The sequence below is a fragment of the Genypterus blacodes genome, unplaced genomic scaffold (assembly GCF_046128005.1).
Source record: "Genypterus blacodes isolate CSIRO-AG114 ecotype Tasmania unplaced genomic scaffold, CSIRO-AGI_Gbla_v1 ptg000044l_1, whole genome shotgun sequence".
In the NCBI taxonomy this organism is placed as follows: domain Eukaryota; kingdom Metazoa; phylum Chordata; class Actinopteri; order Ophidiiformes; family Ophidiidae; genus Genypterus; species Genypterus blacodes.
In genome coordinates this window covers 6,432,518-6,454,049 of record NW_027466857.1, presented here as the reverse complement: position 1 = coordinate 6,454,049, position 21,532 = coordinate 6,432,518, and the positions used below count along the sequence as shown (strand labels likewise).

The 21,532-nt window shown below is 44.7% G+C and overlaps 2 protein-coding genes across 3 annotated transcripts; both read right to left on the bottom strand.

Annotated features, from left to right (window-relative positions):
• Nucleotides 1–316: 316 nt before the first annotated feature.
• nkx3-2 (NK3 homeobox 2) lies at nt 317–2,247 on the bottom strand. Its single transcript, XM_076149150.1, has 2 exons — nt 1,577–2,247; nt 317–923 (listed from the first exon to the last, which is right to left on the bottom strand). The coding sequence occupies exons 1-2, from the start codon at nt 1,971–1,973 to the stop codon at nt 499–501; spliced, it is 822 nt and encodes a 273-aa protein (XP_076005265.1). The 5' UTR covers nt 1,974–2,247; the 3' UTR covers nt 317–498.
• Nucleotides 2,248–9,769: 7,522 nt separating this feature from the next.
• bod1l1 (biorientation of chromosomes in cell division 1-like 1) lies at nt 9,770–21,234 on the bottom strand. Of its 2 annotated transcripts, none has more exons than XM_076149054.1 (30): nt 20,999–21,234; nt 20,551–20,675; nt 20,264–20,454; nt 19,656–20,150; nt 19,351–19,500; nt 19,077–19,237; nt 18,729–18,825; nt 18,408–18,534; nt 18,267–18,330; nt 16,262–18,161; nt 16,124–16,182; nt 15,913–16,033; nt 15,696–15,797; nt 15,560–15,603; nt 15,420–15,474; nt 15,152–15,216; nt 14,984–15,065; nt 14,780–14,829; nt 14,619–14,694; nt 14,353–14,393; nt 14,056–14,218; nt 13,386–13,453; nt 13,143–13,266; nt 13,001–13,050; nt 12,824–12,887; nt 12,662–12,741; nt 12,383–12,482; nt 12,006–12,120; nt 11,403–11,474; nt 9,770–10,751 (listed from the first exon to the last, which is right to left on the bottom strand). In XM_076149054.1, the coding sequence occupies exons 1-30, from the start codon at nt 21,113–21,115 to the stop codon at nt 10,631–10,633; spliced, it is 5,079 nt and encodes a 1,692-aa protein (XP_076005169.1). In that variant the 5' UTR covers nt 21,116–21,234; the 3' UTR covers nt 9,770–10,630. The 2 variants fall into 2 exon arrangements, with proteins under 2 accessions (XP_076005169.1, XP_076005168.1); XM_076149053.1 differs by having other exon boundaries at nt 9,771–10,751; nt 14,984–15,074.
• Nucleotides 21,235–21,532: the final 298 nt, after the last annotated feature.

Genomic DNA, 21,532 nt, shown 5'->3' with positions numbered 1-21,532 from the left:
GGCGCATGTAAAACATATAAAACCAACATATAAGGTGACAATGTCATGTCTATAGACCGCCGGGGGAGGGGAGGGTGCCCAAAGTAGGGTCCGGGGGGCCTTCAGAGGTCCTTGAGGAATACTTGATACTGTATCGCTCGCTCAGTAGACGAGGAGGGCCAGACACGCACCATACACGTCGGGGCAGTAAAGGTCGCGACTTTTACATCAGATTTGTCTTCTTTGAGCGGCTTCCTCTGGACAGATCGTTACCAAAATGTGAGTGAGTGTGTTTCTATTATGGGGTGGGTGGGTGGGTTGGGGGCGCAGTAAATGGAACAACTTTGGTAAACACGATGAGGCAGTTCAGCTGGGAGACACTGAGGTTGGACTCTCAGCCCCCCTCAGGTCTTTCCTCTTGTCAAAAAAAAAAAAGTTTGAGTTTTGTTTGGTTTCCTGGGAGCAACAGAAGACAAAAAAAGAGCCCAAAAAAGTTGAATAAATACAGTCACCGAGTCCTCACTGGTTCCCCGCACACGCAGACAGTGTCCATGCGGGGAGACAGTAGGCGTAGGGGTAGTAGTAGGACGGTTGCAGGGACAGCAGCGGGGGCCGCAGGATCTCTCCCGGGCCGTACTGTCTCTGGTCGTCCCGGACCAACACTTTCACCGCCACCTTCTTGGCCGCCGGGGTGGACGCCATCAGATCCGCGGCCATCTGGCGGCGTTTCGTCTTGTACCGCCGGTTCTGGAACCAGATTTTCACTTGAGTCTCAGTCAGCTTCAGGGAGGCCGCCAGATCCGCCCGCTCCGGCCCGGACAGGTACCGCTGGTGGTTGAAGCGGCGCTCCAGCTCGAAGACCTGCGCATGAGAGAACGCGGCTCTGGAGCGCTTTTTCCGCTGTTTGGGCTGGTCCAGACCCTTATCATCCAAGGCCCCGGAGTCTGGAAGAAGGGGGACACAACTGGATGTTTTCAACTGAACGACCAGGAGCGTTTGGCGTTGAAATGAGCAAGAAAAATCGACTTTTACGCACAAAGAAGCTGTAATTTTCCATCTTATGTTGCATTAGAAGATCATTTCCATCCAAGCACAGAGATTGTTGGAACTTTCAAGCTTTAAAATCAAATAGAAAATATCTAACCAGTTGTTTTATTTTCAAATCCTATATTTGCGAAGTTTTCATATTCATTTTATTCAGTACGAGCATTTTTTTAATCCTCTTAATTCAACCGCATGTTGCCAGTAAAAGCACGTATAAGCTTTTATAAATGTCGGTTTAACGGTTTAACAGCCTGGGGGCCCTAAGTTGTGTCCCAAAGTTTGTCAACGAGCCAAAACGATTCACAAATATCTGCGCGTAAAACGTGGCCGAACCCATGCGTAAAAGTTTGGGTGTGGAGAGTAAAATAGGCCACAAGCACAACAATGACATAAACAAGGCAAATCGGTGTGGATCAGCGGTGTAAAAACAGTGTTTAATATGCAACAAATGTGTTATTTATGGGGATTTGAAGCCTGGAGGGTCCATTGAGTCGTTATGGTTTGATACAGAAGGTAAACAAACATGTAGAGAGGGGCTGTTTGTCCCGCTTACCCGTGATGGCGCTCGGCTCGCTGTCACTCTTGGAGTTCTCCGCAGCTGCACACTCCTGGTCCGTCTCCTCCGGCACGTCCGACGCTTGGTCCCCGTCTTTCTCCGACTTGCACGCCGCCGCCGCCGCCGCAGCAGCAGAAGCAGCAGTCTTACTGTCGTTGTCGTCGCTGAGTCCCGAGTCCGAGTCGTAGCTCTTCTGATCCGTCGGCTCGCAAGCGGCATCGGCGTCATCATCTCTCCCGGCGGCCGAGGCGGCGGCGTTCATCTCCCCGAATATTTTCCAACACGCCGTCTTAGAGAAGCACATGTCCAAATCTGGCAAGTGTCGGCTATCGTCCTTTTTGTTCAGAATGGCTTGGATGGAGAAAGGCATCAGCGAGTTGCCACGAACGGCCATTTTTATTTCAAAGTAGAAGTTTCTTTGCGTTCAAGTGGAGGAATTAAAGTCCAAATAGTGTAGAGGAAAAGTCAATTCATCCACATTGTAGGCGAGTCCCGCCGTGCGTGGAGCTCTGCTTGGGCCGCTTCACTCTTCCCTCCAGTGTTGCTTCTATTCCCCCCGTGGAGAAGCCGTGGAAAGGTTCTCCTACATCCGCAGACACGATGCTGCTCCTCCGCATAGCGCTGCCATCAGCCCGGGATCGTTCCACTCTCCGGCCCTTTTCACCCACTTTTACCGTCCACCCTCACCTGTGACTGACAGGCGCTCCTCGGCGTCACCTATTGGTCGAGAGCAGGGCTAAAGCCTCCTCGCTATTGGTCACTGTAAAACTACGTCACGCTGCGTTCAGACAAGTGGGAATTAAATCAAGACTACTACTAGAGAGGGTTGTAAGTAAAGTTTGTTTGCTCCTCTTTTTCGTTTTTAACGTTTTCACTTCGTATATATATCTTTCGCGAACACAATGCTTAACCGTTACTGTTGTTTTGTTACTTAAAGTAGTGGCTATTTGACATATTATATACGAAGGCGCAACTCTCCTCGGAAGCAATTCAGACAAATCAGACTCCCCCGTCCAAAACCCGCGGTATCAAATTAGCATTCTCGAATCTAACAAGCACAATTAACCGGATACGGAGTGGTTATATTAATTTCCGACTGTATTTTAAGGACTGAAAATGGAGAAAAAGCACGGAAATCCCCAGTGGACGTCATTGTCAAACAGGAATCTCACGTATCCCATTTTCCCTTCATACCTTGAATGCAGCACATCGGGACAATAAATACATAGGCTGTGGCATCGTTCTAAAACTTAACCCTTCACCTGCCGGGCTGCTCTGCTGCCTTTCCAGTGCGTAAAAAGCGTGAAGTCAGCGGGGTTTTTTTTTTTCGTGTTTTGGACAGAACTCTGGACACACACCGACGATTGTCAAGTTGTTATCGAAGTGTGAATGTTTTATTAAGACGTCAGAGTCAGTGAAGTGCTCCGAGTTGGACACTTTCGTAGCTGTAGCCCCCATTATGACTCGTCGTAATCAGGTAGGCCTCGATCAGCACAAATTCCTGCCTTTAATTAGTTGGTTGATTTCAAAGATGTTGTTTCTTAAAACGGAGTTAAATATCTTAGTCATCTTGTCTAGTTTAGTTGGATGGACTATCTCCTTCATAATCTGGTCTTAATCTGTTATACACATCCACACTTGAGCCTAAAAAAGAGATATACTGTCAGAATTTTTTTTAAATAACCTCCCTAATCAACTGATACTCGAGGTTAAATATCAGAATACATTATGGGATTTGCATTTTTAGGATTGGCTGTGAGGCTGCGCGTGTTTTTTGACGTGCAGATTCTCGTTGCAGACTTGAAATGTGAGAAATAACCATAGAAACCAAAGCAAGAGGTCATTATGTATTTACATGATTATCAAATATTAAATGTATACCGTCAGGCTCTGGATCATTTAGCGGATTAGTGTTTCAGTGTTATACTGTTGTCTCAGATCCGGATCATGACCTCTGTCGTTTTTCAGCTCTGTCTGAGCCGCGATCACAGACACACACACACTCACACTCTCTCCCTCTCTCTCACACACACACACACACTCACCTGCAGCTTCACATTTCCTCGGTTTGTCCCAATTTAAGCAAACCAATCACGGCTTCATTTGTATTTTGTCTCAAAGTCCCAGTTTAATTAATTTGATATAGTGCCGTTATTATTATAATTATTATGATTGGATTGGAAATATTCAGGAAATGTTTGTCTTATTTGAAGACACACACTAAAGAAAATTGTCCTGGTCGCTAGAATAAGAATTTTTGTCATTCTGTAAAATCTGTCATTTCTGTGGAATTGACGATTCATGTACGAATTTCTCCGGCCTCTTACTAATTCATTTGAAATGTTTAAGATTGGATGTTCCCACCACATTATATAATAGAAGAGATTTAATTGCTTTATCAGCGATCTTTAATATTATTGAGAAATAAATGGGCTGAAAAATGACATTATTATTGTTATTATGTTGGTTCGTTATTAAAGCGCAAAGGTTTATTCGCTCATTTGGAGAATTACAATATATATTTAAATAAAGGCTCGCGCTCTTATTTGTAAATATGAAAATCGAAAATCCGTCCAACGTGAATGTTACGATGCTTCAGGTCGACCAGACGCACATTTCCTCTGCTTTTCCCTTAATTTTGCTTATTTTTAAATTCTACACGTGAACGCCACACGGTCAAACACCTGCAGGTTGTTGGAAGAGAATTGACGCGCTGAATGTAAATGAGTCTCTGATCTGAACCATCACGCGCTGCGAGTCACTGCAGAGACGAGGAATCAAAGCTCTGACCTGATGTTGCCATTGGCTATACCCGGAAATTTTCGACCTTATAAATAAATTAAAGTTTCTCTCGTAAATTCTGACACTTGAACGTCCTGGGGAATATTTTTTTGTTACAAGAAATTTTAATTGCATAAAATCTGTAGGTTTGTGCGTCATATTTTTATATCATTGTAATTATTGTATTAAACCATCTAGTGGCCACTAAAACAAAATTTCATCATTGATCTTGTGACTTCTGAGTAAATGTATTCATAAACAAAATGCTGCATTTTGTAATATTAGCATGTGTTCATATCTCCGAAATGCTTGTGTGCAGGTTGTTGTGACTTGTACACTGACAGATCTCAGCCAAATGTTATTTCATCTGCAGAACTGACTTATTTTATGCTTTGTTTGTTTTTTACAAGCCCTGGATTACTAAATCTGGCTCAATCTTAAGGCTGTGTAATTGCAGGGGTGTCAGAATGAATGGAAAGCTGGTGAAACACATTATGTGGCATTGTCTCAGGAGTGGATGTGACCTTGGGGATGAAAGCGAGTAATGAAAACAGAACTAAAAAAGGGGAAAAGCAGCAAACCACCGAGACCGTCTGGATAGTTTCACACACAATGTCCTTCAGAAAGTCATTTCAGCCAAGGCCAATACACAAGTGGTCCTGTACATCACTTTGTTATTTATTCTCTTAGGTTATTTTAGTACAAGCAGCTCTTTTCTCTGCTTTTCTCCTCCACTCATCTCTATTGTTCCCTAACTGACCCATATACAAAGCTCTGCCTCGGGAAAATGGGAAAGAACTGAGGATTTTCCTGCACTGCCACGGAGCTCTGTAGCAAAGTGAGTTCCCCATATCAGTGTGATGCCAAGCAGAGCTGCATGGGTTCCTCTGTGTTTTGGTAACCACACTGGGATGAAGCGTAATAAGCAGTAAGTAGCTGTAAGTGGCAGGAAATGTAAACAGAAGCAGCTTGGTTTTCATTCACACAACTGTGGGCATGAAAAACAGAGATAGTAGACTTAAGCCTCTGCCATGTCTGCAGCCACAAATGTACACAACCGAGTTCATCACACGCCAATGAAAACAACATCTATATTATTGATCGATGGGTATGTTAGTTGCAGTTATTTTGAAATATTTTTAATGGAATATGAGGAGTTGTGGGCAATAAAAGATAGTCTTTAAAATTGCATTATTTCAAAATCAGTCTGGACTTGATTAAATGTACTTTCAGCTGGAGTTTTAAACATATATAACCTTTATGGGCTTTTGTTGTTCATGCAGTCAATATGTCTGTTTTGGGTGTTTTTGTGCATGAATGTCACCCTGTGGGTTTAAGAGTTTGTTTATTTGTATTTTATTTATGAAAGTATTATATATCGTGTATATATACATAAATACATATACAGCTTATATTATACACTACAACACTATATTATAAGTGCTTTGTATTTATTTATTGTTTCGGTTGTTTGCATGTTTTATATTTGTATGATCTCTTATTCTGAAAAAAGCATTTGAGGGTTTGGGGGGGGGGAAATCAAATTATTGTTATTGTTATTATTGTTAGTTTAAAATTTGAAATATTCAAAAATAAATCCGCTGTTTATTTAAAAGCTTGTATTCGTTTCCAGCCTGGAGGAGTGAGTGAGGGCTCCCCCTGCTGGTGCGGAAGAGTACCTGCTGTCATGCCGGCCGGTGATAAAGTGTGATTAGCTCGTAATGGCTGTGCTGGGAAAAGGTACACGCTTCCTCCAACCACCGCGGCTCCACTTACTATCTTCAGAGACACATCACGTCTTAATACGTCCAGACTGCCTGACTGCTCCTCCCCAGTGGAACGCAAGCGTGAAATTCCCACCACCTTTCCAGTAAAGAAATAAAGTTTAATGGCATATTACGCTAACAGCACAGTGGAAGACATTCTCCTCCTCCGCCCACACCAGGCCCCCTTTCCTGCCTTGTAACTTTAATCTTGTGATTTAAGCAGAAATCCTACCTGATGGTATGATGATGGTAACATCTCTGCTTCCCCTCCTCTCCAGGGTGTGTTTATGACAGGTCCTGAACTCTTTTCTTGCGTGCTGGTATGAAGAAACAGGCTCAGAGCACACACACGCACACATACACACTTACACACACGCCCTACCCTTGTGAGAATAGCTGCCAAATTGTGTTCAGATGGAGCAATACATGAGAGGGCACTGCCAAGAGTCATTTTCAATAAATGCTCCCAAAACGTCCTCTGAACTTCTCACCAAATATCAGCTCCACCATGATAGCAGCCTTAATCAACCTCAACACAGGAAAGTGGAAGGAAAGGGAAAGGATGGAGGGGAGAGTGAAGGAGGGGGGTTTTCTGCCAGCTTTAAGTATGCTTTTAGTTGCCGAAGTAACCATTGAACCCTCCAAATCTTCTTTTTTTTCCTAAAGAAAAATTATCCTTGCATGCGATGGAGCACTAAATGGCCAAGCCCCTGGGACAGCACACTTAATACAGTCAATGGAACCAAGAGACGAGCCGGGGGAGCAGCAGTTGTACTGTAAGTTCCTCCTCCTCTTGGAAGCGATTCAAAACATCTCAGCATGAACCACAACTACACTGAAGACACAGGAGCAGGAGCTGAAGGAGGGGGCGGCAGCACACTGTTACAGACCAATTAAGCTGTGTAGATAGCGCAGACGTGATTTATAGTTTATTTTGGGGTCTGCTGTGCTGACAAATGAGCTCTCATCCGCCGCTGGCACGCAATAGATAATGCAATGTAGCTGAAGCACATCATGAAAGGCTTGTGGGGTCTGAAGGGCCCGGCTGCCTGAAAGCTCAGTGAGCGGCTAAATAAAAACATCCTTCAAAAAAAGCGTCCCAGACCCCTTTGACTCCGTACACGTGTTACAAATGTAAAAATGCCACTTTGGAGTAACGAGGTGACGCAGTTCTGAAAACGTCAAGCGGCATTTAGAAATTCTTCAGGTATGTGAAGTCGATGTCAGACTGCAGCTGCGTTTGTCGTTTTGCATATTTAAAGATACAAGATTAAGCACTACAGCAGGTATGAAAAGTGTTTTAAAGGGGCTGATCCACTGGATTTATACAGTAAATCCAGTTAGTTGATCTCAGGGATCACTATTTAGCACGAGAAACTGTCAGGAAAATATCTACACTTCCAGAAAACAATTGTGTGTGTCAAACACATACTTTTAGTCTTTAGAACCGATACAAAGAGACCTTGGTGAGGTCACAGAGCTCATTTTAGTGACTTAAAACAGCCACAAAAACCTGTTGTAGATTTCTTTACTTGCTGAATAGTGATCCCCATAGCAATACACTAATACTTCAGTTGCGATGCAGATATAAATTCCTGAAATGGATCGGTTGGGATGAAGCAGTTTCATGTTCTGGGCTCATAATGAACCTGTAAGTAAACACAATAATCTTAAATGAAAAGAAGCACACGATCCTAACAATGAATGTTAACAATAGTCATCATTAACATTCTATATTATTACAAAAGCACAACTCAAGTCTTCTCCACTGCGGTTTGACCCCAGAATGTTCAGTCAGTAAGAACACTTCACACTGGTGTGTATTTCTTGCAGCTACAAATGCCAGACGTCAATCCAGATCTCGCTTTGGCTGCGGAATCATTTCAATACTGCGAAAGAATGAGGAAAAAAAAAAGACCCCCGAAGCCACCGCCCCTCCCCGCCGCCTGTCGCTGGCTATTTCTCAGAGTCTCGTATAAAACACTTCTGACGTTAAACACCTGTTAACTTTTATGTCTTGTGAGAGGAGTAGGGCTGAATGGGAGAGCATTATATTCTAGAGCTAGTCAACTTGGCCAAATCCCCAGTAGAGGAAAGACCACTCCCAGTACGGGGAGTGCAACGAGCGGGAGTGAGCGAGCCCCCTTATCCCGTGCAGCACAGGGCCCTTTGCAAGGATCCTCTCTGCTCCGACCCGACAGTGCTCCCGTCTCAACCGACAGCTGTGTGAAACCACCGTCTTTCCACAGCACTCTGCAGGATCGACTGCACCGCTGCCCACTAACCGGACCTGCTTAAGAGGGAAAGTGGGGAGATAGGAGGAGGAGGTTGGATCAAACACTGAGGCACTTCATGTTGCTGCTATGCTGGACCGTAGTCGCCGGTTTTTCCTTATACCACCTCTCACTCAGCTTCTCCTGCCAGAAACCAATAAACTAACACATTCTGTACATCACAACTTGCAATGTATTGTAGGATTATTGTCTAATTGATGTTGGTTCCTCAGATATATTGGATTGAAAATGTACAATTTGAGTTTTGTAGAAAAGAACTTCCAGTGTTTCTTCTTAACATCACAACAGATAAGAAAGCAGATTAAGTGGATCTTAATCTATGGTTGGATTTGGTGCAGGGTAACAGAATCAAGTTGGAAACATGCAACAAACTAATGTGGAGCTGAGATAATGCAGATTCATGATTCCTTTACAATTACCTACCTAATTCGGTCCCAGCTAGTTTGGTCTTGGTGGAGGTATGAGCTCTACTTAGTTCCCTTCTAGTTCTTAATGCAACGTTTTAAAAAAAATACTTTCCATCTCCTACAAACCCGCCCGATGTCCCTCAAACTGCTCCTCACAGGTAGAACTGCGTGGAAAACTCAAAAATCATTTAACTATAATACAAACGACTATAATAAAATGACTAAAATGACTCCTTAAGCAGCTCCGTTGGCATCGGGGAGTGAAAGGAGAGCTGTTCACCTGCCAGTCCTGGTGGTCAATCCAAACCTTTAAATGAGAGGTGTCGGGGTAATATTTAAAGCTTGGATTGCAGTACCAGGAAATACATGAAAGGAACACCTTTAAGGAATCAAATTTAGCAATCCGCAGGAATGGTCGGAAAACTTCAAACCGGCCTCTTTCTGCGAGAAGTTTGGCCTTCTGTAACCTTTCTCCACGCTTTTGGATCCCATAAGTTCAGGTGCAACGATTAAGGCCTCCTAACATGTTAATGATGGTGGAATATTTCATTCTTAGTTTGTCAGTTTTATCCCCCATTAGCAGGCAGGAATGTCCTCTCCTCCTCACCACTCGGGAGCTGATTGGACAACGCCTGTGGCTATTTACACGTTACAGACAGCACATCCATTTAGGAAAGGAGAGAGGAGATAACGTGCGAGACATAATACGGGTGAATTAATAAGCCATTGCGTATTCAGCCTTGTTCACTAGTTCTTCGTTTCTACTCCCAAAAGTGCCGAGCTTTCAAACAGCTGCAGGGGAAAAAAGCGTTTCACATTTCTGCACATTTGGATTTATCACGACTTGGGAAGGGAAAAAAGTAGGAACTCTAAATAAATATTTGCTGCGGCGTAAATACAAAGACTTCCATTCCATTTCCGGGAATAGTGACAAATATGTATGGACCACACATAGGAAACACAAAGTCATTTATCAGTGAAGTTCAAGCAGGACACAGTATATTTACAGTTAAAAAAAAAAACCAAACGTGTTCAAGCTTGTATGTCATCAATAAGACGCACACACACAGTCAACCGTGTTGATTCAGTCGTTTCTTTTCAGTGCCTAATACTGCTCTGCTATGTTACTGGAATGACTGAAAACCCTATAAACTAAAAAAAAAAAAAAAGAAGTGAATATTTCGTATAAAATCCCAAAAGCTCAAAGAAGTGGTGCGGAAAAATTCCTCCTTTACATTCACAGAATGAATATTCACTTATAAAACTCACAATGACAGCTAGATGCTTCACAGTGACGTCGACGGATAAGTGTGTGGATTTATAAAGCGGAGATGCAACAAAGGGATGCAGAAAGAACAAGAAGTTTAACTGTGACACAATCGGGCCTCTGACTGATAATTTCAATTCCCCCTCCTCTATCTCAAAGCATAACTCAGTGAGACTTTAGGCCTTTGATTGGCCTGAACTACTCTGGTTCACGAGAGTAAATGGAGGAATGATGAAGTCTGATCCAAACCATATGGGTGTAGCGTAGTAGAAGGTATTCAGGGGGATTTCGACACAGATCCTCGGGTTTAGGCCCGACCATCAGGGGAAAGTGTATAATACGATCCAGAGCTTTTCAATATCTCCAGTCAATGAAGCCCGACGCTCGACGTGCTAACTGACCGGGACAACAAAACTCTGGAGGGTTCACGCGTGAATAAAAGCAGGGATCCGTGTTGGGAAGGAAAAATGTTTGAGGAAAAAAAAAAAAAAAAAAACGTGTCGCTGGGGCAAATCAGTCCACTGCTGTCAAACCTTTTAACGTTTGGTTCTCTTGGAAGGGGGCTCCTCTGATTTCTGTCCTCCCCGCGTTCTCACCGCAGGGGGGCTGGCCTCTGGTTTACGGCCCCCCTTCGCCGCCGCTTGGCCCCTCGTTCCTCTGCAGGAGGGAAACAAGGAGCAAGTGTCAGTCAGTTTGTCGAAGTGTCATATTTAGGAGCTGGGAAAAAAAAAAATATGTGTCTAAAGAGTTACTCATGAAAAACGGTCACAATACAGCAGCAGCAGTTCTTCGTTACATAGAAAAAGGCACAAAGACGAGAACTTGGCGTGTCCGAGTGCTCCCGGGATTTGATGTGGAGGAGACGGGAATATCTGGAAATCTGGTTTGCAACAGACATTTGACACTTTACCGGAATACCATTTAAGAAGCAATAAGTTTTTTAAGATTACCATTACATTTGCATATTGGAATATTAATCCTGTGCGTTGATGAATCTAATCAGTCATTTTCCACCTGGAGAAAGACGATTAACACCAAATGAATTAGTTTAACGAGATTGCAAGTCTTCTTCTTGATTGTCAGTGTTCCCTGCATTTGTAGTGCATTTCCAGATGTTGGTACTTTCCTTTCAAAGAGCTTAGTATTTGTTTTCTTTATTTTGAGAGCTAATAACTCCAAACATTGAGAGATTCCGGGAAAACTTTGGAAAAATGTCCTCTTTCACGGAGAAGCCGCCTCGCAGTCGGTTTTGGTCGGGTTCCCCTTTAAGCCCGTTGGTTCTGCTGCGGCTCAATGAGGCAAACTCACCGGGTGCCAGCTGCGGTCTCCTCTTTACCGCTCTGTCGACTTGCCCGGGTGGACGGCTTACTTGGCTTGTTTCTAGAAGCAACAAAAACAAAATATGGAACAACAGTTGCTGCTTCAGCTCTAAACCTCCCCCCATTTTACTTTAATAGGATCTGACAGTGATGATGCCTTTGCGTGCTCAGAGAGCCGCCGGTAAACAATCCAGATGCTCGCTCGCCACCGCAGCATTTAGAATCCAATCTGCTTTACAACCTACACTACTATTTACACCATCAGTCGTCTGGTGTTATCTGCAGATGTGCGACATACTGTATCTTCTAACTAACTGTTGTGTGTTCAATCAAGTATATACTGTAAGTTGCAAAACGAAAGGGGAAATATTAGACATAGCCCCACATTTACAATGGTTTAATAATAATGGTTATTTCTGTGTCCGCTCAAACCAGGGGTGTTACGTGTGTCGTAAGTGAAGAACTGATCAAAAATTAGGTTTGAACAATTACTCCTTATATACAATAATGCTTATATCACTCTATAAAGCTCACTAAGATTCTGTTAGTGTTACAGTTGTTGTTCATTTGTGCCCACGCCCTGTTAGATGACCTTTCTGCCTCCAGGCGAGATGCTGAACGCGTGGTAGCCCTGGTCTTCGTTTCATCGTCCTCTTCCCCGTCATTCAGTTCCGTTTCCTTCTCGTCTGACTTTTTGTCCTTTTTATCTATAAAAGGAAAGAGTATAATTGGGTCACTTGATTGACACTTTTGTGAACCACCTTTAGAGTTATAAACATACACACAACTGATCATCGTCTCTGTCAGACTGAGGCAGAATTGTATCCTTGTCACAATCCCCCATCTAACATTAAGTGCGGTCAGTTAAAGTTGGAAGTTGCTGTCCGTTCTGGGTGACGGCCACTCTGCTTTGCATTCCTAATTCCTAAGCAAGCTCCTCGCTTGCTGTTAAGCGTCACATTTCCTTACCTGCATCCTCTGTGGCGCCTGCTGTCTTCGACGGTCTGCCTCTCCTCCCACGTTTCTTTACAGGCGTCTCTTGGTCCTCTTGGTGTTGCTCCTCCTCAGCCTGACGAACACACACAAACAACAACAACCAACATCTTTTCATTAAGTCGGATCAGATTTCATACACGCACAGAAATGTACATAAAGTATCAGCTTGTACACGAGGTCAGACTGAGGTCATCTCATCTAAATTATCAGTGAACTGAATTTGCATGTCCTTATTTTACATATTCAGCATACATCATCTGGTTTCTTCTCAGCGCCGCTCTCCTTGTTCGCCTCCTCTCGGCCCTCAGGCTCGCTCCCGGGAGGAGGACAAACTGCAAAAACACAAACGCAAGATGGAGAAACCGTACTGATCAACACATCCTCTTCGTCGGTCCAACTCGAAGCAATACTCACCGCTGTCTCGCTCAGGCTCATTATCGCTGTTGTCTTTCTCTTTCTCCTCCTCCGCCTGGGCCCCCTGTGGAATGACATCATTTGAGTGCGTGGCCTTAAACACATCAAGACTCCCAAAAACAACAACAATTCAGACGGGATGTGGAGAACACACAGATCCGCAAAGGCAAACCTCACCTCCGCACATTCCTCCTCCATTTCCTCAGACAACTTCGCCGAGGGGATACCTGTCAATATGAGGCACAGATAGTTTACTATGAAACAATCACCCTGGTAACCTGTAAATACACGGGAACTTGTAATGTAACACAGCGAGTACCTGTGGTGTCTTTGGAGTCAGGGCTTCCTGCGCCTTCGCCCTCCTCTGGTAGGGGTGGTGATGTCATCTGGGTTCCTTGTGGGCTGCTTTTCTCCAGCTCGCTTTCCTCTTCCGTTCTCTGCAGCTTTTGGAAAATTGCATATAGATAAGACAACAATCATGACCCATGAAATGTAGAAATTGGATAGAAACTGCTCATGTAAAGTATATGAAGTATATGAATGTCAGACTTTCTTAAAATACCTCTTCCTGTTGCTCTGCTTCCTGTGATGAGATTTTAGTAGAGTTCTCTTCATCGGTCTTCTTATCCTCTGATGAAGACAAAAAAGTTAAGAACTTTGTAACTTTGTTATTCTACACCGAGGTAAAGGACAAAATGTTCATTATAGTGTGTATTTATTCATATTTTGTGCATTCAAATGTAAATGGAGAAAAAGTGGGTAAGAAGAACCCTCAAACTTGATCTAAGGCAGTGGCAACGGACGTTCCCGGCGCCCGCGCGCGCAAAACCGCCGGTGCCGGGTTTAATATCGTCCACCCTGTAACGATACAGGGGACGCCTGACCCACTTGTGGTGCCGCACGGTCGTCCCGGTGGCCGGAAATAATGTAAAAGCACAGACGTGTTGTCCGTTGCCGGCAACGGTCGTGCCGGCGCCCGCGCGCGCAAAACTGGTTCCGGGTTTAATATCGCCCCTCCTGTAACCCCCCCTGAAACCTCTGGTTACAGGGGGGGTTAGGGTTACTAATTTTTTTACTAATAGATGAACAGATGGACATGTTTTTGATATGACTTACAGTAAGAAAGTACAGACGACTTTGGTGAAAATAATTTGTCATGACTAGATTCCTATTAAATCAATGACCCTTCCATACTTAAGACATCAGTCATGGATTAAAGGTAACAATCTTACCGGCAGCACTTTCTCTGGCTGAGGCTCCAGTCTGCTCCCCTCCATCAGGAGTCTCTTCCAGCTTCTCTGCTTCTTTAGGTTGCTCTTCCTCCTCAGTGATTGATTTGGATGATCGTCCTCTTCGTGGTATTTTAGCTTCTGGTACCTTCTCCTGATCGTCTTCCTGAGGACAAACAACCAGGGGAAAATGTGAAGTTTAAATTTGCTTTTTCAGAAAGTGGGCACATTACAGATAGATTTCAAGATTTCAAAATAATCAACGGTACTTGAATGAAAATAAAAGCAGTTTTCTTTCACCTGGGTGGTCGGTTGCTCTTCTTTTCCATCCTTCTCATCACCTGATCAATTACAAAACATAAATCACATCACATCATTAATTTTAGATGTGATTTAGGAATTAACCACAACTGCTGTACTTACTTTCAAAATTACAGACATGGCAGAATCATACAGGAATACGATCACAGATGATTGATTATTATTACAGTGCTGTGTGAGTCACAGATTGTGAATCCAGGTGTCGATCTGAAACAATCTTTACATTGAAATCTCAGCCACTGTACCTGATTCTTTTGTTGCTGTGACCTTCTGAGTGGACAGCCTTCGTTTGCGGCTCCCTCTTCCTGTTGTCCTCTCTTCCTGAAAACCAAAAGGTGGGTACATGTCAGTGCAGCAGGGGACGTACCAATGATTTTGACAGCATTAAACTAAATGAAGCACTTACCTTTTCTGATCCCTTTTCATCTTCCTGGCTGTCTGAGTAAGACACGTCACCTGGAAAACAAACACCGGAGGCTGAGACTGAGAGGGCACAAAGGCTCTACATGACGAGCAATATAAGAATATAATAAAAAGAAATAGAATCCCATCTATATAAACACACAAAATGTCTCTCCTGATCGTTTCCTCTCAATAAGTACACACTCACTGGCTTGTTTGACGAGTGTGGACAGACACTCAGGTCCACTTTCCGGAACGTCCTCCACCTTCTCTGCAACGTCAGATTCCATCTGATGTGGCTAATGGATGAGATGAACAGATCAACGCCGGATACATTTAGAAGACACGCATGAGACAAACGGCGAAAAGCACTTACAGTGTGAGGATCATTCTTCTCCGTGGTGACATCATCTTCCTCTGCTGTCTTAGGCTGAATCTCACCTAGTGGAAAAGACGTTACTGTCAAAATCTGATGTTTTAATTTGTATTATTATCACCTCCATCAACAAGTCTTACATTTCTGAAACAGAATTGACTGAATTAGCCGTCGGTGGATGTTTCTCACACTGGGATCTAAGAACAACAACAAATTCCAGATAGTCCAAAACTTGCTTGGTTATGGCTTAATTAAGGTTGCCACTTACTCATATCGTCAGTCTCCATCCTTGCCTGGTCGTTCTCAACTGCTTCTTCTTCTACCTGGAACCCAAAACACAAATTGCTTTACATTTTTTGAAACAGGTGAATGAAAGTACATCACAGTGCAGCATAAACGCTAACTCACCATCGGGCTCGCCTCTGTTTCTGCCACATTTTGCTGGGAGTCGCCTAAAATTAATGATAAAAAGACTTAAATTAACTTCACAATCTGAGGAGGCCTGCTGGTTGTTTTAGCCAGGACACTTCCAAATCTTCCTCACCTTGTTTGTCGGACATTTCCATCTCTCCAGCGTGGAGTGTGTCAGAAACAGCTGGTGTGCACTCCTCTGCGTCTCCTCCGACCTTCTCCACTTCAGACACAACTGCAGTGAGGATATTGGAGAAAAAGTCGGTGTGGAGTCAGCAAAAGTGTTTTGTCCTTCAAAACTTGAAACGAAAACAATCACAACAAATGGAAAAGGAGAAACGGCAATTTACCGTGTGTGTCAGCTGGTGGCGCCAGTGAGTCGCCCGGCTGCGTTTCAGGGCAAACCTCTGCACAGACGGCCTCTTCTTCACTCGACGGAACCTGACGTGCGTTGGAGTCAATGTCGGCATCCTGCACAGAAACAGAGCCATGACTCCACAGGTTAACACCTTCCATGTCATAACAAACCCAGGCAGGATGGAAACACTTTCATTTATTTACCTGTGGAGTGTGTGAGACGGATATTTCTCCCGTTTCTCTCTCTAATCCTTCTGACGCACCTGTGAAGGGATGCAGGCTTGAAATTAAACTCATGGAATAACTCTCGACACACGCAGGTGCAAAATCCTTTTTATGTACCTTCAATATGTGGCGTTTCGTCTGCCGTCTCCTCAGGCTGGAGAGTTTGCGGAGACGTAACCGTTGGCAACTCGGGGGCCGGAGGCTCAAACTGAGGGACCGTTTGCACGTCGCCTGGAAGCTGCTGCTCTTGTTCTTCAGCTGCGGCCGTGTCAATCAGTAATGAGGCGTGTGTGTCCGCCACTGGATCCTCCCGTGCATCTTCTCTGGTGAGGGCAGAGGTCACTGTGCTATCGGGGTCCATGGAGAGCAGAGTCAGGGCCGCCTCCGTCATCGTCATGTCGGCCTCCGTCATCGTCATGTCGGCCTCCTGAAGTGTAATCTCTGGGGCCGCGCGCTCCCGCGGGAGTCTGGCGTCCGCCGCGGTGCAGACGTCCATGAGAGTGAGCAGAGCGTCGGCCTCGGCCGGCACCAGCGTGGAGAGGGGGGCCATCTCGGCCAGACGCAGCTCGGTCTCGCCGTCTTCCGGCTCGGGGGTGATGTCGCTTAACGCGTCGCCCGTGTCGTCGGAGAAGGACGTGGGAGCGGTGGAGGGGACGAGATCTGAGTCCGTGCTGGTGTCTTGGAGGGCGGACGGTTTCTTAAGCGGCTCCTCGACCTCGAGACTCAGCGAGGATACCGAAGACTCCGAAGACTTTTCAGACTTGCCCGATTTGTCTTCTCTGTGCGTCTTTTTCTCGTCTTGGCTGTCATCTTTCTTTTCTGGGATTTTATCTTTCTTTTCCATTTTTTTCTTTGAGGTCTTGATCTCGGACTTCTCTTGGGAAGGCTCATCCGGAAGCTTCTGTTGTTCCTTTGCATTGCCCTCTTTTCTCTTCTCCTTCGTGGCGTCAGGTTTGCCGATGGGTGCACCTCCTTTGCTTTTCCCTTCCACACTTAGAACCTTCTTGTCTGTCTTTGAGGTTGATGCTGAGGATGATGGAGTCTTTATTTCCTCTCTGGATTTGGATTTGGCTTTTTCGACGACTCTTCCTTTCTCCGCTTGCTTCGCTCTTCTTGGATCTTTATCAGTTTCGACGCCGGCCTTGTTTGTTCTCTGGCCGTCTTGATCGGCTTTAAGTTTTTCCTTCTCGCCGTCTTTAGATTTGGGCTTGTCTCCTGGTCTGTCCTCCATGTGGCTCTTGGACCTTTTCAGGACTTCCTTGGGGTGCTTCTCTTTCTTCTTGGCGCCGTCTAAACCAGGCTCCATGTCTGATCTATCCTCAGAGGAGCTGGCAGAGTCTGGGCGGAGCAGCTGCTTGATATCAGTTTTGACAGAACTTTTCTCTCCTTTCGATTTGTCCTTCTCTTTAACCTTTTCCTTATCTTTGTCCTTTTCCCTAAGTTTGTCCTTCTCTTTCTCCGTCTTGGTCGCCTCTAAGAACGGCGCCTTCACTTTCTTTGCATCTTTAGCACCCGACTCGTCACACGCGCCCTCTGACACAGACGCCTTCCCGTCTTTTGTGGCTCCCAATATCTTCTTGTCACTTTTGACTTTAGCCTTCTTCTCCACCTTCTCTTCAGGAGACACTTTACCTGCCGTGACTTCCCTCTGCAGAGAATCATCCGCTGGGTGTTCGGACAATTTCTTCTCCTGCTTTTGTTTAAGCTTGGCGCGTTCATCAGACAAGCTGCGGTCTTTCTCTTTGCGTTCTTTGGGGTGCAGTTCTTTGGGGTGCAGTTCTTTGCGCGACGGCCGATCGAACTTTCCGCCTGAACGCTGCTTGAGCGCCTCTTGGGTCCCTTGCTCCAGATCCAGGATGAAGGAGTGCGTCCGGTTTGGGTCGGGCAGCTTTTTGGTGTCGTTGGAATCCTCCGAGACGCTGCTGCTTCTTCTCTGCCTCTCCTCGGACAAAATCGATTCTGGTGCTTTTCTTATCAGCTTCTGGAACGGCGGCTTTGAGGTTGTAGCTTTCACTTCCTAAATGTGAAGCAACACGACACACACTTCCATGTTAGGACCCGTCGACCCAAAGATCTGTTTAAATCTGAAATTTGTTGTGTTAGTTTGGTGGCTTTCACGTACCGCCTTCTTGAATCCTTCCCCTCCTGTATCGCCTTTCTTCTTATTTGAAACATCTCCCTCTTTCCTTCAGGGTGAAGAAGGAGCATGCATTTACAAAGGTGAACATTCACAAAAAACATCTCATTATCTACTGAGACGCACCTCGAGTCGAGCTTTCTCCTCCTGTTGAGAGCCATTTTTTTCTCCAGAACTTTCCTTTCTTTGCGGGCCTCTTTGGCCCTGGGACCATCCACACCAGAAAGGTCTCCACTTTGGTGTTTCCTCTGATCTGTGAAGGAAATTAAAGAGCGTGATTAAATACTGACTATGGTGAAAATCCTGGAGATCACACACAAGATACACCAATTTCGATTTGTCATCCTCCCCCACACAGACAAGCCAATTACAGACCCTTAACTTGGGAAACACATTGTTTAACATGAAATATGTGAGACAAAGTAAAGGCGTGATGGACAGACGGACCTTGTTCTTCAGCCTGCGTTGCTTTCTGTTTGCGTTTCTCCTCCATGCGCTCCCTGTTCTGCTGTCTCTTCAGCAGCCTTTCCTCTTTGTCCTTCGCCTAAGACAACACAAGACGTTGAGAGAGAAGAAAACAATCTTTTAAGTTAGAGATTCTGATCAGAATGCGAAATCATACAACCAACTGTTTTGAGGCACAAAAATAACTGAATATAGAAAAAACTGATGATGTAGGTGAAGAAATCACACAAATCATGGGCGACATTCTCACTGCAACAAGAAGCTGTGTTGCTTTTTTACAAGAACCAACCCTCTATTGATTCTGTTGATTTTCACGCTTGTGCAACTCACAGCAGATCGTCGGCGTTCTTCCACAGTGACCTCGTCGTCCGAGTCGCTATAGTAACGGGAGTAGAGGAACGGCTTGTGGACGTAGGCTTTGCGCCTGGGTTTGGGCTCCTTGTCGTCTTCTCCTGCGTCACTGCCGGCGTTCCTTCCCGCTCCCTCTTCATCTTGAAAGGAAAAGAATCCAACAGCCAAAGAGTTGAGACACAGACACAAAAACTGTTTCAAAATCAGCTGGTAAAGTCATGTAGGAATGATGGAAAAGTTGCTGTTGTGAGACCATCTGATAAAAGCTCGCCGTCCTCAGAGGAGTCGGACAGAGGTTGGTCGTCGTCACTCTCCCCCTCAAACGATGACAGGTCGCTGGTGTGGACGGAGCTCACAGTGATGTCACTCAGTCCGTCCAGGTCAGAATCCTCCAAAGAATATTCTGCAAGAGAAAGACGCTTAGGTTGTTTTGACAACATTTGACATTTCTCATTTGTTTACTCCTCTTTACTGCACTTTAAAGTTAGAAGTGTATGCCGTTTCTGCAGCTGGATAAAGTCTAGTTTTACCAAGAATTAGTTGCGTGTTCCATCTCACCTTCCTTTATCCTCTCTCTGGCTTTCTGCTTGGCCTGACAAGTGGATTTCACCAGGTCGTCATCCTGTTTATCTTCCATCTGTTTCCCAGTTAATTTGCTGGCGGCCTTCTCTTTGTCCTCCTCCGACTGTTCTTGCACTCCAGTCTCTTCATCTTCCAGCTTCACCTCCTCTGTGAACTTCTCTTTGAGCAGATCCATTTGTTCCTCAGCTTCCTCCGTCTTCACCTCTAAAGCCTGGGCTTCCGATGAGGGCTTCGCCTCCTCTGACTCTTCCGCCAACATCCCGTCATGCTGGTCATCTTCTTCCTCCACGAGATCCATGTCCTGTTCGCTATCCTCGTCTATTTGCATGGGCTCCTCTGAACTTAGGCCCTTTCGTCCTTTCTCTCCACTTGTGCTGGCCCTGCAGCTCGCCTCCTGGTTGAGAGAGGTTATTGTGTCCAGGATGGACATGGCATCACTGGCCGCAGCAGTACTGGGGACAGGTGGCAAAGCTGGAAACAGAATAATAGACATGTCTTTTAAAATGTGCACCCCCTCCATAGCAAACATGGTGTCCAAGGTGAAGTTAAGAGCAGAATAGTAACATGCATGACTTTGTGTGCACCTTGCTCTGGAACGCTGCTATCTGGTTTGGTCTCTGTCAAAGGCAGCGGGACAGGTGGTTCCTCTGAACAGCTGCCAGGTGACAGAAACTCACGGACCACCCGCTCCACCTGCGGCCTGAAGATATGATTGATTTTGGGATCCACCACCTGGGCCACTATCCTGTCCACTCCTTGTTCCAGCATTCCAGATCTGAGGTAAGCAGTAACAAAAAAACATGTAATACCAAAAAAAAAAGCATCAAACACCACCAGGACAAAGTTTTCTGTTGTCTTTGTTGTCACTTACTGTAGCACCAGCTGTCTGATGTTGTTTCTCAGCTGGTTCTTGTTCAAATGAGGGCTCCATGTGTGGTTAGAAAGGTGATTAGAGACAAAGTTGTCCACTCTTTGTTTCAGGTTCAGGTAAGCTGGCTGGAAGGGATTTCCAATATTTAACTCATCTTACATTATGAACACATTATGAACACTTTCACGCACAAAACTGTTACTAACCTAGATAGAATATAAATAATACACCAATGTTACAAATACAATGATAATATGCATAGTATAGTCATATTATCCCAGTTATCGCTCCTTTGTTTGACAACTATGCAGCCATGATTCGACTCTACACTTGCTACCCATATCTACAGCGTAAAAAAAACATCAAGAGGTCGTTTGTATTAAAAAACGTAACATTAATTATTTAAACACGACATTAATTCAAGCTTTTAAAGAAACCACACATGTACCTTTGTATCCACGTCTGCCAGGCAATCCCTCCTGAACTGGTCGAAGAGTCCTTGTGTTTTTAAATGACTAACGATCATTGAGACCAGCTGAGGGTCCCCCGGCGGCAAACCAGCCATGTGTGGATTAGCTTACAACAATTACAAGTAATAATAATGAAAAAGCATCGGGAAATTACCGAATATAACACAGCAGCTCTCTGTTTTGGTTGAAGTTCGAAGCAGGATCTGAACCGGAAGAAAACAGCCACTTCCACTGACCCGGAATATGTTTTTATTTTTTCATTTAAAAGAAAAACTTTATTTAAATCATTAAGTTAACCGTTTTGGGACGTTGAAATGAATAATTAAAGTGCATTGGTAAATACATTTTGAGAATAATAATGTGTTCTAGCCCGAACGCTGTTTTTCTTACCATGACTAAGGTTTGTGGCTAATCCGGTGTGGTTTAGCCATTTTGCTGCCCTCTAGTGCCTCAACCACAACCTTGTCTTTTATCAATTTAACCGGAAAACAATTCTTTTCGATTAATTTAAG